This window comes from Scyliorhinus torazame, chromosome 3 (genome assembly GCF_047496885.1).
Source record: "Scyliorhinus torazame isolate Kashiwa2021f chromosome 3, sScyTor2.1, whole genome shotgun sequence".
Taxonomy (NCBI): domain Eukaryota; kingdom Metazoa; phylum Chordata; class Chondrichthyes; order Carcharhiniformes; family Scyliorhinidae; genus Scyliorhinus; species Scyliorhinus torazame.
In genome coordinates this window covers 29,401,286-29,419,645 of record NC_092709.1, presented here as the reverse complement: position 1 = coordinate 29,419,645, position 18,360 = coordinate 29,401,286, and the positions used below count along the sequence as shown (strand labels likewise).

The 18,360-nt window shown below is 44.4% G+C and overlaps 2 protein-coding genes across 13 annotated transcripts in view; one reads left to right on the top strand and one right to left on the bottom strand.

The window, feature by feature from the left end:
• Nucleotides 1-12,065, bottom strand: part of LOC140408377 (protein Hook homolog 3) — a 166,546-nt gene extending 154,481 nt beyond the window's left edge. For all 5 annotated transcript variants that reach the window (XM_072495491.1, XM_072495488.1, XM_072495490.1 and 2 more), the window contains exon 1: nt 11,908-12,065. In XM_072495491.1, the coding sequence (XP_072351592.1) occupies nt 11,908-11,952 (45 nt within the window). In that variant the 5' untranslated portion in view covers nt 11,953-12,065. The remainder of the gene's footprint in view (nt 1-11,907) is intronic.
• Nucleotides 12,066-12,239: 174 nt separating this feature from the next.
• Nucleotides 12,240-18,360, top strand: part of LOC140408380 (E3 ubiquitin-protein ligase RNF170-like) — a 57,813-nt gene continuing 51,692 nt past the window's right edge. For 2 of the 8 annotated variants that reach the window (XM_072495503.1, XM_072495497.1), the window contains exon 1: nt 12,260-12,756. Coding sequence is in view for 2 of the 8 variants with exons in the window: in XM_072495502.1 (XP_072351603.1) it covers nt 12,358-12,464 (107 nt within the window). In the remaining 6 variants the exon portion in view is untranslated. The other 6 variants (XM_072495499.1, XM_072495498.1, XM_072495502.1 and 3 more) reach the window with 6 other exon arrangements.

The window sequence follows — 18,360 nt, the reverse complement described above, 5'->3', positions numbered from 1 at the left end:
AGATGTGCCTCACGGCGCAGAGGACCCAGGTTCGAAACCGGCCCCGGGTCACTGTCCGTGTGGAGTTTGCACTTTCTCTCATGTTTGCGTGGGTCTCACCCCCACAGCCCAAAGATGTGCTGGGTAGACGAATTGGGCATGCTAAATTGCCCCTTAAATGGAAAAGAAAAGAATTAGGTACTATAATTTTTTTTTATTTTTTTAAAGTTAACAGAACTTGACACCGAGCCACATCTTCGTACAATGACCAACGGTCATATGGAATTTTACATCTGATAGAACATAGAACATTACAGCGCAGTACAGGCCCTTCGGCCCTCGATGTTGCGCCGACCTGCGAAACCACTCGACAGCCCATCTACACTATTCCCTTATTGTCCATATGTCTATCCAATGACCATTTGAATGTCCTTAGTGTTGGTGAGTCCACTACTGTTGCAGGCAGGGCATTCCACGCCCACCTACCTCTGACATCCGTCTTATATCTATCTCCCCTCAATTTAAAGGTATGTCCCCTCGTGCTAGACATCACCATCCGAGGAAAAAGGCTCTCACTGTCCACCCTATCCAATCCTCTGATCATCTTGTATGCCTCAATTAAGTCACCTCTTGACCTTCTTCTCTCTAACGAAAACAGCCTCAAGTCCCTCAGCCTTTCCTCATAAGATCTTCCCTCCATACCAGGCAACATTCTGGTAAATCTCCTCTGCACCCTTTCCAATGCTTCCACATCCTTCCTATAATGCGGCGACCAGAATTGCACGCAATACTCCAAATGCGGCCACACCATAGTGTTGTATAGCTGCAACATGACTTCATGGCTCCTAAACTCAATCCCTCTACCAATAAAAGCTAACACACCGTACGCCTTCTTAACAACCCTCTCAACCTGGGTGGCAACTTTCAGGGATCTATGTACATGGACACTGAGATCTCTCTGCTCTTCCACACTGCGAAGAATCTTACCATTAGCCCAGTATTAAGTCTTCCTGTTATTCCTTCCAAAATGAATCACCTCTCACTTTTCTGCATTAAACTCCATTTGCCACCTCTCAGCCCAGCGCTGCAGCTTATCTATGTCCCTCTGCAACTTGTAACATCCTTCCGCACTGTCCACAACTCCACCGACTTTAGTGTCATCTGCAAATTTATTCACCCATCCTTCTACGCCCTCCTCCAGGTCATTTATAAAAATGACAAACAGCAGTGGCCCCAAAACAGATCCTTGTGGTACACCACTAGTAACTGGACTCCAGTCTGAACATTTCCCATCAACCACCACACTTTGTCTTCTTCCAGCTAGCCAATTTCTGATCCAAACTGCTAAATCACCCTGAATCCCATGCCTCCGTATTTTCTGCAGTAGCCTACCATGGGGAACCTTATCAAACGCTTTACTGAAATCCATATACACCACATCAACTGCTTTACCCTCATCCACCTGCTTGGTCACCTTCTCAAAGAACTCTATAAGGTTTGTGAGGCACGACCTACCCTTCACAAAACCGTTTTGGCTATCTCTAATCAAATTATTCCTTTCCAGATGATTATACATCCTATCTCTTATAAACCTTTCCAAGATTTTTCCCACAACAGAAGTAAGGCTCACTGGTCTATAGTTACCGGGGTTATCTCTACTCCCCTTCTTGAACAAGGGGACAACATTTACTATCCTCCAGTCTTCTGGCACTATTCCTGTAGACAAAGATGACTTAAAGATCAAGGCCAAAGGCTCAGCAATCTCCTCCCTAGCTTCCCAGAGAATCCGAGGATAAATCCCATCCGGCCCAGGTGACTTGTCTATTTTCACACTTTCCAGAATTGCTAACACCTCCTCCTTATGAACCTCAAGACCTTCTCGTCTAGTAGCCTGAATCTCAGTGTTCTCCTCGACAACATTGTCTTTTTCCTGTGTGAATACTGATGAAAAATATTCATTTAGCACCTCTCCTATCTCCTCGGACTCCAAGCACAACTTCCCACTACTGTTCTTGACTGGCCCTACTCTTACCCTAGTCATTCTTTTATTCCTGACATATCTATAGAAAGCTTTAGGGTTATCCTTGATCCTACCTGCCAAAGACTTCTCATGTCCCCTCCTGGCTTTTCTTAGCTCTCTCTTTAGGTCCTTCCTAGCTAACTTGTAACTCTCGAGCACCCTAACTGAACCTTCATGTCTCATCTTTACATAAAAGTCTCCTTCTTCCGCTTGACAAGTGTTTCGACTGCTTTAGTAAACCACGGTTCCCTCACTCGACCACTTCCTCCCTGCCTGACAGGTACATACTTATCAAGGACACGCAGTAGCTGTTCCTTGAACAAGCTCCACATTTCCATTGTGCCCATCCCCTGCAGTTTTCCTCTCCATCCGATGTATCCTAAGTCGTGCCTCATCGCATCATAATTGCCTTTCCCCCAGATATAACTCTTGCCCTGCGGTATATACCTATCCCTTTCCATCACTAAAGTAAACGTAATCGAATTGTGGTCACGATCACCAAAGTGCTCACCTACCTCCAAATCTAACACCTGTCCTGGTTCATTACCCAGTACCAAATCCAATATGGCCTCGCCTCTCATTGGCCTATCTACATACTGTGTCAGGAAACCCTCCTGCACACATTGGACAAAAACGGAGCCATCTAATGTACTCGAACTATAGCGTTTCCAGTCAATACTTGGAAAGTTAAAGTCCCCCATAACAACTACCCTGTTGCTTTCGCTCCTATCCAGAATCATCTTTGCAATCCTCTCCTCTACATCTCTGGAACATTTTGGAGGCCTATAGAAAACCCCTAACAGGGCGACTTCTCCTTTCCTGTTTCTAACCTCAGCCCATACTACCTCAGTAGACGAGTCCTCATCAAACGTCCTTTCAGCCACCATAATACTGTCCTTGACTAACAATGCCACCCCTCCCCCTCTTTTACCACCTTCCCTGAGCTTACTGAAATATCTAAATCCCGGCACCTGCAACAACCATTCCTGTCCCTGCTCTATCCATGTCTCCGAAATGGCCACAACATCGAAGTCCCAGGTACCAACCTTATTCCGGATGCTCCTGGCATTGAAGACACACTTTAAACCACCTTCCTGCCTGCCGGTACACTCCTGCAACTTTGAAACCCTACTCATGACCTCACTACTCTCAACCTCCTGTATACTGGAGCTACAATTCAGGTTCCCAAGCCCCTACTGAAAAGTAGGTTAGGCTGATCTAAAGATGTACAAAAAAAACATACAAAATTCAAGGAGACATCACGTTTGTGCAAGGTACTAGTATGGCAATATCTGAAGTAATTTACACAATTCTGATCTTGGCACAGGAAGCAGAGCAAAGAAGAGCAAATTAGCTTTAAAACATCTGTGCGATGCATACCAGATTTGGAAAGTCACAATCGTTTACACTGAAGAGGAGATAACTCAAGGGAAATGTTAATGAAGAACCTAAGGAAACAGAAATTGACCCCTGATGTTGTACTCAAGATTCCCACAAATGGGCAGCACGGTGGCACAGTGGTTAGCACTGCTGCATCATGGCACCTAGATCCCAGGTTCAATCCCAGCTCTGGGTCACTGTCCGTGTGGAGTTTGCACATTCTCCCCGTGTTTGCGTGGGTTTCGTCCCCACAACCCAAAGATGTGCAGGGTACATGGATTGGCCTTGCTAAATTGCCCCTTAATTGAAAAAAATGAATTGGGTACTCTAAATTGGTAAATAAAAAAGATTCCCACAAACCCAAGAGCCATAGACAATTTAACTAATTTACAGGAGTGGCAAATGTATGAAACAGACATCCTTAATCAAGGAAGCGTTTAACTTCTTCACTGATCGTTTAGCCCAGTTAGTGCAGTTATGTTAAATTTCAATTAGGTTTGCCTTGTAGAAGGTGGAAAGGCTTTTGGGAGTTAAGGGAGTTGAAGCACAGTTCTTCTGACCTGCTCATGTTCAATGTATGATTAACAGTGACTCTGAGATATTGATGGTGGGGTATTCAATAATGAGAATGTCATCAAGTGTCAACGAGACATGATTAGACTTTCTTGAAGGAGATAATCATTATCTGACAGTTGTGTAACAGGAATGTTGCTTATCACTTATCAATCCTGAATGCAGTCCAGGGTCTTGTCACACTGCATCATTATTTGAGGAGTTGCAAATGCAACACAGCAAGGTAAAATCATCAGCAAATATCCCCAGTTCTGACTTTATGAAGCAGCTAAAGATGATTGGACCTAGGACACTACATGGAGGAACTATTCCTTCAAACTTGTCCACTTTGGCAGGAAGAATAGAAAAGCATATTATTTAAATGGGGAAAGTCTGTAAAACTCTTGAGGTACAGAAGGATCTGGGTGCCCTGGTCCATTAATCACAAAGCTTGTGTGTAGATAAATCAAGTGCCCGGGAGTGCAGGAGGCGAAGGAGGCCGGTATTCTGGCCTTTGCGTCCCTGGTAGCCCGGCGGAGAATTTTGTTACTGTGCGAAGCCCCCTAGCGTGGAAGCCTGGATTAATGACATGGCAGGGTTCATCAGGCTGGAGAGGATAAAGTTTGCCTTGCGAGGGTCTGTGCAAGGGCTCTTCAGGCAGTGGCAACCGTTCCTAGACTTTCTCGCGAGCGTTAGGAGGAGGTCAGCAGCAGCAGCAGCAACCCGGGGGGGGGGGGTTCTTTTGGGGTGGTGTTTGGGTTAGGGTGGGGTGTTTCCCTATTTGTGTTTTTGTTATATGGGGGGTTATGGTAGTTTGTGGAAATTCTATGTATAATTCTTGCGGGTTGTGTTCTTATGTTCGTGTCTTTTTTCTGTAGGGGGGGGCGGGTTTTGTTGAAAATTTGAATAAAGATTTTTTTTTTTAAAGATAAAGCAAGTGATTAGGAAGGCAAGTGTACGTAGATGGATGATGGAGGGTGAGGGAGCGGCGTGGAAAAGACTGGAGAGAAAGTCCTGTAAAGGGACGAGTTTAGAGGCGCTGGTGACGGCGCCGCTACCGTTCTCACCTAAAAAGTTTACCACGAACCCGGTGGTGGCGGCAACACTGAATATCTGGGGACAGTGTAGGCGACAGAGAGGGGTGCGGGGAGCCCTGGTGAGGTCCCCTATCAGGAACAACCATAGGTTCGCCCCAGGAAGAATGGATGGAGGATTTCAGAGCTGGTACCAGTTGGGAATTAGGAAGGTGGGAGATTTATTTATAGATGGGACTTTTGCGAGCTTGGGAGCATTGGAGGAAAAGTATAAGTTGCCCCGGGGAAATTTCTTGCGATATATGCAGGTGAGGGCGTTTACTAGACAACAGGTGAGGGAATTTCCGTTGCTCCCGACACAGGGGATACAGGACAGGGTGCTTTCAGGGGTGTGGGTCGGAGAGGGCAAGGTGTCAGAGATTTATAGAGAGATGAGGGAAGAGGGGGAGGAGTCGTGGGCGAACTAAAAGGAAAGTGGGAAGAAGAATTAGGGGAGGAGATAGAGGAGGGTATGTGGGCTGATGCCCTAAGCAGGGTAAATTCCTCTTCCTCATGCGCCAGGCTTAGCCTGATTCAATTTAAGGTGCTACTTGGAGCACCCATAACGGGGGCAAGATTGAGCAGGTTCTTTGGAGTGGAGGACAAATGTGGGAGGTGTGGCGGGAGCCCGGCAAACCACGCACATATGTTTTGGGCGTGCCTGGCACTGGAAGGGTATTGGAAGGGAGTGACGGGAGTGATTTCGCAGGTGGTGAAGGCCCGGGTCAAACCAGGCTGGGGGTTAGCTCTATTTGGAGTTGCGGAAGAGCCGGGAGTGCAGGAGGCGAAAGAGGCCGATGTTGTGGCCTTTGCGTCCCTAGTAGCCCGGTGCAGGATCCTACTCATGTGGAAGGAGGCGAAACCCCCCGGACTGGAGACCTGGGTAAATGATATGGCGGGGTTCATTAAACTGGAGCAGATAAAGTTTGCCCTGAGAGGATCGGCTCAAGGGTTCACCAGGCGGTGGCAGCCATTTCTCGACTACCTAGGGGAACGTTAGAGGGAAGACAGATGACCAGCAGCAGCAACCCGGGGGGGGGGGGTTAGTTTAGTTTAGGTCAATAGACAATGGGGTTTTGTTACCTGTGTATTGTTAAAAATTTCTGTTTTGTTATTGTTTCGTTTGCTTTGTGAGAGGGAAAAATTGTTGTTTGGAAAAAAATTTCAATAAAATATATTTTTTTAAAAAAGGAAAGCAAGTGTAATTTTGTCCTTTTATGCAAAGGGAATAGAATATAAAAGTAGAGATGTTTTACTACAGTTGTATAGGGTATTGACAAGTACAGATCTAGAGTGCTGTGTACAGTTTCCGTCTTCTTATTTAACAAAGGACATATTTGCATTATAAGTAGTTCAGAGAAGATTCACTCAATTGATTCCTGGGATGGGGGATTATCCTATGAGGAAAGGTTGAACAGGTTGGGCATGTATCCATTGGAGTTTTGAAGAATGAGAGGCAATAATAAAAGATTGAGGGTTGATACCAAAAGGATGTTTCCCCTTCTCGGAGAGACTAGAACTAGAGGACATAATTTAAAAATAATGGGCTTTCCACTTCAGACGGGGGTGAGGAGAAACGTTTTCTTTCAGAGGGTCATGAGTCTGAAACTCTCTTCCCCAGGGAGTGATGGAGGCAGGAGCATTTGATAAGATTCTTGATTATCACCCGGGGAGGGGAACCAATCTGGGGTATTGCCTTTACGCCTTGCCAGAGATAGTTTCTGGTATTTAGGTATCTGAGTGGCCCATGATTGGCCTTGGCTTCCATAAGTTAACCAAACAGGTTGGTAAGTAGGGCGAGGTTCGATTTGCAGCGTTGGATAGACTTCCGCTATCCCTGACGATTCGAATCTAGACGATTATGAAATATTCTACAAAGTTTCTCAATCTGTTCCAATGCCTCCCCATTTTCCTTGCTAAATCTTCGCTAGGATGAACAAGCTAGTAAATTATTTTATTTGGGCAGGGAAGTTACCAAGAATTTGCAGGGGGCTTGGCGTTACCCAATGTTTTCCTTTATAATTGGGCGGCCAATGTTGGGAAGGTGCTGGGATGATTCTGGGAGCCAGATACCATATGGAGAAGGATGGAGATCATGTAGCGGGTCGTGTTTACAGGCTTAAGTACACCTCAAACCCAGTGGTGGTTTCTACTTTGGAGATATGGAAGCAGTTCTGGTAACACTATAAGCTGAGCGCCTTGTCATTGCTGGCCCCTGTGTGTGATAACCATTTGTTTGCGCTGTCGGGTTTGGATGCGACTTTTAAGGTAAGGGTAGGAAAGGGTCTGGGGTGCTTAGAGACCCGTTTCTGGAGGGGCGGTTCGGCAGTTGGAGGAGTTTACAGGAAAATTCAAATATCAAGGAAACACTTGTTCCCTTGTAGCTTGTCCTACTTTTCCCTTGGCACGTCAACCCTCCCTGTTGGGGGAAATCATAATGTTGGTGAGGTCTGGAGGGGGGAGCATCTCAAATATTTGTGTGTGGATCATTTGAGTGTAATCTGCGCCGCTGGATCGGATGAGAACGAAATGGGAGAAGCTGAGGTGACCCATTCCGGATGATGATGTTGCAATGAGCCCCTTTGTAGGGTGAACTCCACCTCCTGCTGCGCATGGCTCAGCCCGATTCAACTCAAGGTGGTACACAGGGCTCATCTGACTAAAACTAAGATAGTGTCTTTTTTTGCTGAAGTGGAGGACAGGTGTGAGCGGTGTTCTCATGGGCCCTTTAATCACAGCCACATGTTCTGATCGTGTCCAAGGATGGTAAGCATTTGGGTCTCCTTCCTTAGCACCATGTCAACTGTTCTATTTCAAGACAGCAATACTGGTAATACTGCAGTACCTGAACATGGTACAGATATAAGAACCCGATTGACATATTCACGTTCTACAATTGAATGGATCCCAGTTTTCTAATTGAGATGCAATACTACAACAAAGACAAAAAAACTAAGCTTACACTTGACCTGACAGGACCAGTCATTTGGTAGTACAGAACTTGAATACTGCTGAAAAGAGACATACTGCCAAAGCTTTTAGTCTTTCACTCATCAGGACAAACACAAAAATACCAAATATCACATGATCACAACAAATTACACTACAGGAGAAAAGGGTGCTGACTGGACGGCAAGCTGACTGATTAGCTGAGGTGTTGCCATGGAGAAAGCAACAGGGAACTATAGGCTCCCCAAGCTTCTGGATAATTTAAAAATGGTGCAAAACTTGAATATATTCCTTTTGTTTGTGAAGAATAGGTCCCTACCTAAGAATGTATGTCACTTCTAGCAAGCTTAAATGAGTCATGCTGTGAGCTTGACTGATTATTTTAAATGGGCCATTCGTATAGCTATTAGTGCACTCAGGTTTATTCAACAAGTGCTGCCCAATCACAGAATTACATCTGACAGATGTTTTATTTTGGGTTTTGCAAGTGCAGGTTGGTCGAGTACGGTCTATGCTCTGTCTATTACAAACAACTGAAGGAACTTGTTATTTGATCCGATCAGCCAATCTTTGGGGCATATGGTTTATGTACCTGGCATCGCACCGGCACTGAAATTTACATACGATGTTGCTCAATTGTTTGCTGAGCTGTTTGCCGCGCAGAACATTCTATTTGGACTAATGGCAGTAACCTGTGAGTGGAAAATACCACTCATATAGCCACTACATCATAGCAGAGCAATTGCTTAATCTGTTCAAATTGAGGTACATTTTGCCATGGCAACTCCTTGGCTAGATTCGACTTGCCAACCAATCAGTACCCATTTCTCCTTTAATGTAAATTGTTGCGATCGTTTGAACTCTGGCATTCTTGCATTTACCCTGATGAGTACATGATGAAAATCTTTGGCTACATGTTTCTCTTTTCAGCAATATTCAAATGACAGCAAGTACATGCAATGATCAGCACTGTAACATAACAAGTCTCTCTTCATATCCAAGAGGAAATAAATATTTGGTCACAAATATTCATTTGAAACTGCCTTGTAATGTCATTTTAAATCTGCTGTCCAGCAATTTTCAATATCTGTTCAGCATGGCTCTTGACCTGTTGTCAAACTGCTTGGCCTGCATCCAGTCTGGAATGAGCCAAAATTCCCTCCAATTAAATGTTCGGAAGACTGTCAATGCCTTCAGTCCACACCAAAAACTCAACTTCTGCACCATCAATATCATTGTTCTCTCAGGCTGAAACAGTCTGTTCACAATCTCTGCATCATAGATGACCAATTTCATCTTCCAAATGTAGATTCACTCCACCACCATATCACCTACCACCAACTCCGTAACCTCACCCGTCCTTGGCACAGCTGAAGTTCATCTGCTGCTGAAACCCTCATTCATGTCCTGCCTACCTCTAGGCTTGGTTATTCCAATGCTCTCTGGCTAAATTCCCACATTCTAGCCTCTGTAAACTTGAGGTCGTCCAGAACTCTGCTGCCCTTATCTTAACTTACACTCAAGTTCACACATCACACCTGTGCCCATTGATCTACATCGGCTTAGTGTCTCGCAAGATTCACTCTTGTTTACATGGATTCACCCCAGCAACTGACTGAAACTGCACAAGACAGTTTACACCATTAGTGTCATATTTGCCCTAGAGTTGAGCTTCCAACTACATAGCTGCACCATCACTCTGACCACCCCCATATTGGCAACTCCATAAAATCACCCGATTCCATCCTGCCACCACTCACCTGCTGTTGAAATTTATATCCTTGCCTTTATGGCCACTAAGCTATTTAAACTAGTCAGCTTCCGACATTCTTAAAAGGTAATTACAATTTTGCCAGGATCCTAACTCCCATTCACCCATCACCGCTGTGCTCACTGAATTGTGGTTAAACTACACATTCCTGAACCTCAGTTTCAAATCTTTCCCCATCTCCTCCAACTAAACACCCCTCCAAGACACCTGCACTGCTCCAATTCGGACCCTTTGAGATTCACTAACTATAAATGACTTCATGATTGTCAGCTGTGCCTTCAGCTGCCAAGGCCCTTAAACTCTGCAATTCCCAGCCTAAACCTCCCTTCCCTCCAAGTCCTTTTTTAAGAGATTCTTTGGCCAGTGCCAAATTCTGTTTGATAACTCTGCTGTCAAGTACCTTTGGCCATTTTACCGCATTGAAAGAGCCATACAAATAGAAGTTGTAGTTACAAATGGGGCATAGACACCTTTATCACAAGAGGATTTGAGTTCAGCCCAAGTGAGGTCTTACTTCAGTTGTATAGAAGCTTGGTTAGACCGCACCTGGAGTAGTGTGTGTAGATTTGGTCCCCTTACCTCAGAAAGGATATTATTGCCATAAAGGGAGTGCAATGAAGGTTTGCCGGACTTATCCCGGGGATGGCAGGACTGTCTTAGGGGAAGAGATTAGGCAAAGTGGATCTGTATTCTCTAGAGTTTCGAAGAATGAGAGGTGATCTCATTGAAACTTACAAAATACTTAAGGAATAGACAGGTTGAATGCAGGTAAGATGTTGTTTCCCTTAGTTGGGGAGTCTAGAACCAGGAGACAATTTCAGAATAGCGGGAGTGCCACTTCGGACCAACATGAGGAAAAACGCCTTTAGACAAAGGGTTGTGAATCTTTGGAATTCTCTGCCCCAAAGTCTACGGAAGGTCAGTCGTTGAGTACGTTCAAGGTAGCAATTGATAGATTTCTGATTAACAATAACGGAAAGTGTTATGAGGATAGTGTGTGTAAAAGGCATTTAAGTGTCCAATCAGTCATGATCATGTTGAATTTCAGAGTGGGCTCGACGGGTAGAATGGCTTACTCCTGTTCCTAAGTTCCTACTAGATGAAGCTCAGAAAATAATTTGAAAGGATAGGAACAGCTCTAAGAGTTTACAGAAAAGAATAGACATGACAGAAAATGCTGGAAATACTTAGGTCGGGCAACACCTGTGAAGGAGAAACATGATGAAATGTCATGGACCTGAAACATTAGCTGTGTTTCTCTCTCCATAAATATTACTGGAGCAACAAAGTATTTCCAGCACTTTGTGAACTTATTTAAAATTCCTGCATCCGGAATATTTTGCTTTCCAAGGGGATGTCAAGTTAATATTTGAGTTCTGGTGAAAGGTCACAGACATGAAATGTCAACTCTTGTTTCTCTCGTCACCGACACTGGTAGACTTGCTGAGTATTTCTAGCATTTTGTTTTTATATTTATTACTGGGTTGGATGGACAGAGACCAGGAATTATTTTACTTGCGGGAGACTCCAAAGATAGAGGCTGAAAACACAAGATAGTTGCCAGCAAGTCCAAGAGGGAAATAAGGAGACATATATTTTACTCAAGGAGTGGTTACAATGTGGAAATCACTACCCCACAAAGTGGCTTGCTTGGGTGCTTTCAAAGGGAAACCAGATAGGCAAGAACAGAAAGGTATAGTGATGGATTGAGAAGAGGTGGGTGCAATGGGGACGGGAGGGGAGGGGGGCAGGTTTCCGTACAGTATAAACACCAAAGGACGAATGTTTTTTTTTCCGCGCTGTGTCACATGTAAATCGAAGTGAAAGACACAGAGGTTGCGCTGTCAATTGGCACATACCAACACAGATGCTGCTGATGCCGGTGCCCAGCACGGTCGCTGTCAACTGCGCGCAGGTTCCGCAGAGGCTGAAGATGGGGAGCCAGTTTCACAGACACATACAACCAAGCCAGACAAATGGCGGCCGTGTCATTAACCGCAGCGTCTGGCGACAAAAGCGGCGACAGGGCCCCCTCCTCCTCCACCCCCAGCTGGGGTTATGCCCAGCTCCGGGTGAAGGCTTCGTGCCGATCGGCGGCGGTGACAGCACACCGTACCGGCCCGCCACCGGACAAAGCGACAATTGTTCGCCGTCTTGGCTCTGAGCCTCTCCCCCTCGCTTACCCAGGTTAACAGGCTCTCACACAGCTCAATCCGGTCCACGTTCATCTCTCCCTTCTTTCTCCCCTCTTGTCTCCCGCCGCCGCCGCCGACAACAAAGAACAAGCCGCCGCCGCTCGCGCCTCCAACCGCCAGAGGTTCCACAACGTCACCACATTCCAGGTCCCAACTGGACCCACCCGCCGCCACCGCGCCTGCGCCAACGCCGCCCGAGCTGGACCTATCCGGCGCCTGCGCCCTTCCGGCGGGACCTGCCCACCCGCCGCCATCGCGCCTGCGCCCCCCTCCGCTGTACCCGCTTGCACGGTGCGCCTGCGCGACCTCTCAGGCGGGATCCGCTGCCGTTGCGCCTGCGCCAACGCCCTCTGAGCTGGCTGCCTCGGATGTTTATTGGAGTCAGAGAGACAAAAAAAAGGACAGGTCGGCAGTTGGGCCGATTTTTTAAGGCATGGCATGAATAAAAGAAAAGAAGGAAGGAAAGGGGCGTTCGCAGCCGGGAACAGCACGGACGGTAACATTGTTGAGAGTTTGGACGGATTTGTTTCTCCGAGAAGGGACAGGTAACAAGGGGCGGGCGGCCTGCTGCTGCCAACAACCTTAACCCTTTGCAATAGTAACCGTGCCCCTGGTTTGTGGTCATCTTTTAACAAGGCGCGCCAAGAGGAAGTCTAACAAGGAGAGTTTTAAAACGAAACACTGGATTTATTCAACGGGCCAGTCAGTTGGAAGCGGGGCTGAACTTTGTTTTTCTGCTTTCATTTCGGATTCCCATGGTCACACGTTTTAAACTCTGAAAGGGCTGGTGCTCTGGCGGTAACCTGTTCGAAGTAAAATCGCATTCGACATCTTCAGGTGCTCTCTTCCTCATCCTCTCTTTGCAAAGAAGTAAAGTAGATTTTGACAGGCTCATCTCAACCCAGTTTTTTTTAACCGGAGGAGCCATTTCCAAATAATTATTTGGAGTACATACACACACACACGCATAACTCCCGAGCGTTTATGTTTAACTGTCCCTCGTACAATCCTGTCAACACTTCAATGTTTGGTTAGTTACCTTCAGCGGCAATAACTGACTGAATTTAGATATGTCGAGTTGCGTTGATTTTCAACACAAAAGCAAGCAAAACTACAAACTTTCCCATCAGAGTGTGTAAAACTGGATTGGAGTGTTTGGGGTGAACTATTTTGATTGTAAGCAAGAGAATACTTACAATGTTTTACATTGGTATAATTTATTGCTTTATTACACTTCTTCCACTGTCCCATAACTAACCCTCAGCGTTAAAAGAGGATACCTCCTGGACCAGTGTAAAAAAAAAAAAATGTCTCATTGACAACCTATATGATGCCTCTGAGTGAGGAGGTCAGTTTAACCAAACTATTGACTTACCAATCAGACAAGCTAAAACAGGGCAACAGTGAACTCTGTCCCACACAATTGAATAATGGAGTTTTTGGAAAATTTGAGATTTGTGCACAAAATTGTCACAATTATATTGGAAATAGCTGGCCTAATAAGCTTTTAGCGCAAACAATAGTATTCCTTGTTGTTAGCCAGCAGAGATAATATCAACTATGTTTGGATCCCAAATGACTATAGGAGTTACTAAACACAAAGACCAAAGATCACATAGTTTGCCTTGTACCATCCTAGTTATTGCATGTTACAATCTTAATGCAGTTGTTGAGTAGTCATGGCAATTACTCTATCAATTTATTTCCAGCAGTGGGTTCTCAAGCTTGGAGGGGATAGTCCAGAGACATTTCCAGGAAGTCCACAAAACAATATGAATGGGGTCAGTGCTGTGATGGTGCAGGGCCAGTGCACAATGTTAGCCATCTTGGTTGAGTGGTGTCCCAAAGGCAGATATTTTACAAACCAGGCAGTCTGACAGCAATAATCTAGTGCAGACAGGCTGGTACACAACAACGGGTGAGGGAAGAACCCTGAGACAGTCAGCAGCTGTACAGTGAGTAGGCAGCTGGCTGAAGGTTACAGCTGAAAAAAAATTGTTGTGTCCAACAAAAGTCCGAGTAGGAAGGTATGTGATAAAGTGTTCAACAGGAATGTTACTGAACCAGTAAGGTTACCTTTCCACTGAAGAAAATATGAACATTTTCACATCACTGGTCACATCAATATTCACTATAATGGCTTTGACAAAGAGTCAGCGGACTCGAAATGTTAGCACTTTTCTCTCCCTACAGCAGATGCTGCCAGACCTGCTGAGATTTTCCAGCATTTTCTCTTTCGTTTCAGATTCCAGCATCTGCAGTAATTTGCTTTTATTCACTATAATGGATAGCTCTGGCAATGTTCCTTCAACACATCATTTGCGCAAGTTTATTGTACTATAATTTAATTATGGTGAGGGAGTGCTTTTGTAATTATAAATCCATTTGAAAAGAGTCCATCAACCAAAATGCTGGGAAGCTTTGGAGAATGAAAATTCTCCCAAACATGCTAGACTTGCACAGTGGTTGGCATTGCTGCCTCACTGTGCCAGGGACCCGGATTCAGTTCCAGCCTTGGATCATTGTATAGAGTTTGTACATTAATTGTTGGGAAGCTTTGAAGATGGAAAATTCTCCCAAACCAGGGACCCGGATTCAGTTCCAGCCTTAGATCACTGTATGGAGTTTGTACTTTCTCCTGTGTGTATATTCTCCCCGTGTCTGCGTCGGTTTCCTCAAAGTGCTCTGGTATCTTCCCACAGTCGAAAGATGGTGCAGGTTAGGTTCATTGGCCACATAAATTGTCCCTTAGTGTGTAGGGATGTTCAGGTTGGGTTACGGGGTTACAGGGATAGGGCGGGAGAGTGAACCTGGGTATAGTGCTCTTCTGGGGGTCGGAGCAGACTCGATGGGCCGAATAGCAGCTTCCTGCACTGGAGGGATTCTATGTCTCAAATTATCCAAATATGTCCCAAAGTATAATCTCCTGAGCTAAATCCAATTTAAATGAATCAATACGACATGCTTCCACCATCTTTCTCAGGGATGTATTGCATAGATTTACCACTGACTCATTGGAAGAGTGAGAAAGATTTGGGGAAGAAATTCCAGATTTTAGGGTTTAGACAGCTGAAGGCACACAATGCCCAAATTGGAGAAATGCTAATTTGTCAGAGGCCGGAGGGAACATTGTGAGAGTTAGAGGTAGTCAGGCAGCAGAACACTCCAGGGCGGAAGTTGTATTGGAGGAAGAGTTCAGAAATTTGCATAAGTGTAAGCAAGAAAGGCACAGTGTAGGAGGATACTGTAGTATGCTCATTTTTATTTACCCTTACTTTTTAAGATGTTCTAGGTACTCGGTTAATAGGAAATAAAGCAGTTTATCCATAATGTACAATGGTAGAATCGGACAGCACACAAGAAGGATATTCCTCACAGCATGACTAGGCTGCCTCTTTGAAAGAATTATTCAATTAGTCCTACTCTCCTGCTCCTTGACCATAGTCTTTAAATGTTTCCTTTTTGAATGTTTAGCCAGTTACTTCACAGCGCCAGGGACCCGGGTTTGATTCCCGGCTTGGGTCACTGTCTGCGTGGAGTCTGCATGTTTTCCCCGTGTCCGCGTGGGTTTCCTCCCACAAGTCCCGAAGGACGTACTTATTCGGCGAATTGGACATTCTGAATTCTCCCTGATTTCATTTTCCTTTCATTTCATTCAGCTGAGGCATAACCAGTTACTAATAATGGTTTAGCAGTACGTCCTTGTTTTGTTGTACTCTGTGCCTATAGTTATAAAGCCTGCATTTTTTTTATATACTTGTCCAGCCATCTTGAAATTGCAGTGATTCAGTCTTGTCTCAGCAAGTGTATATGTTCAGTCCACCTTCAAAGAGATTGAAAATATATATTTTTAAAATAAATTTAAAGTAGCCAATTCCTTTTTTTTCCAATTAAGGGGCAATTTAGCGTAGCCAATCCACCTACCCTGCACATCTTTGGGTTGTGGGGGTGAGACCCATGCAGACACGGGGAGACTCCACATGTCTGGATCAAACCAAGGTCCTCGGTGCCATGAGGCAGCAGTGCTAACCACTGTGCCACCCCGTGATTGAAAATGTGTAAAAGACACATTTATTCCATCAGATCACAAATGGTTGCAATTGTTAAATCCCTTGGTTATGTTATTGTACAAGTAGCCTTAGGACAGCGAGTCAGCTCCCATGAAACTAAGATGCAGGGCTACGTAAGGAAGTAACTGACATCACTGACTCCAAAAGGTATCTGGCAGGCACACATTCATATACAAGTGATTATTTCATTTGGAGCAAAGGCTGTAGTTGAGATATCCTCTATTTCAGTAAAGGTGTTGTATCTGTCTAAATGTGTGATGTGATACACTATTGTAGAGTTTTCTCAAACAATTAAATTGGAGAACCTGTAAACATTGCCTCTTCAACCAGCCAACTGATCATAATGTGGCCTATGCCACCTAACAGCAGCTTAGATACTGTTGCAGCTTTTCTCCGACAGTATCATTGAAAATTCTTGTTGATATTTCTCTCACCTTTATTTCAATTTCCCAATTTACATCAGCAGAGGTCCATTTGCCATCCAATGTAAATGCAGAAGTGAGACAAATCATATTGTGGAGAGAGGAAATTGAGATTTCCTAATATAAACCTTCCTGTAAGGAACTGGTGAGCAAACTTATTTTGCTTCCTATTTTTCTTGAGACAAAGATCAAGTGTTATTAAAAGTGCTTTGTCTATGTGAAAATGTGTCTGTGATTTAGTCATTTGTAAAAATAAATTTAGAGTACCCAATTCATTTTTTCCAATTAAGGGGCAATTTAGCATGGCCAATCCACCTAACCTGCACATCTTTGGGTGTGGGGGTGAAACCCACGCAATCACGGGGAGAATGTGCAAACTCCACACGGACAGTGATCTAGAGCCGGGATCGAACCTGGGACCTCGACGCCATGAAGCAGCAGTGCGCCACCGTGCTGCCATGACTTGGTCATTCTTGTTACATTTTGAGTCAGATAGAGTTGCTTCGGTTCAAGAAGAGTGCAGCAAAAAACTTGTGTTCACTTTGTGATTTTGTGCTCCTGCAAGGGAGGTATGCCTAATGGAAATGCACATCAGAATTGTAGCACATGCTCACATAATTTTTTAACCATTTAAATAAAATCTTGAAAAATTATGCACAGCACATTCCTGAATTTTCAATGTTTATTAATGAGGTTTCCGCCTGGAAGCACACAATGGAATTACAGTTTCCATTACGGATGTTATAATCCAAAATTATAATTTTATTTTTCCTAGTAACGGCTACTGTAACTCAGATTTCACAATTAACCTTTTACAGGATTTTTTTTTTTTTTAAACCACAATTGCACTGGATTTTCATTGTGCACTCTGGTCTTCTCTGATAACTTTAAAAAAAAATTGTTGCCATCAATATTTTGTAATAAACTGAATACCCACTTCTTTTTTGTTCCAATTAAGGGGCACTTTAACGTGGCCAATTCACCTACCCTGTACATGTTTTTGAGTTGTAGGGGTGAGACCCAAGCAGACACGGAAAGAATGTGCAAACTTCACACGGAGAGTGACCCGGGGCCGGGATTAAGCCCGGGTCCTCGGTATCGTGAGGCAGCAGTACTAACCATTGCACCATCGTGCCACCCTCTTGTTCAATCTAAAACTACAAGTTGGATTTACTTACAAGAATTAAATGTAGACAGAAATAAAGAAAACTGTATGGAATGAATCGTGCAATTTGCACATTCAAATCCCCTCCCTTTTGGTTGGTGAGTCAGTGACAATGGGTCGTCAATTTAAAATCCTCAAAAGTGAAAGGGGGATTAGGAGAAATGTCTTTGGGCAAAGTTTGAGGGAGGAGTAGTCTGCCACTGGGAGTAAATAATTGAGATTTCTTTGAAGGGAAATGTGGATAAACATTTTAAAACAGCCCAGGGGCACAGGAAATTGAATTGGTTTTAGATTGCCCCAGGGAAAAGTCACTGCAGACTTGGTGAATCTTCTGTGCTGTAAGCTTCTACATTTCTAAGCATTTAATGTTTTCTACATAAAATGATGAAGTCATAGAATGGTAGCACGCATATGGTTTCTGCGCTGGCTCTTTGAAATCCTATCCATGTAAGGCTCGTTCTGCTGCCTAGTCCAAAAGCATTGTCTTCCCTTTTTCCACCATTCTTGCTAAAACTTACAAATATAACTTTCATCGCTGTTTCTGATGAGAGATTTTATGACCTAACAATCCTCTGTTGAAAACAATATTCAACATTTCCCATTCTTTTGAAAACTTATTCCTCTATAATTGGGGTATACCCAACATGTGTTCTGATGTACAACAGCTTAGAGAGCCTTTAACATTGTCCTGCCTTCTCTCCATGACCCCTGATCACCTCCTTATTTATTAGACAAGTGAAAGAACAACCACCTATGGTGGAGCAATTAAAATTGGGAATGCTCA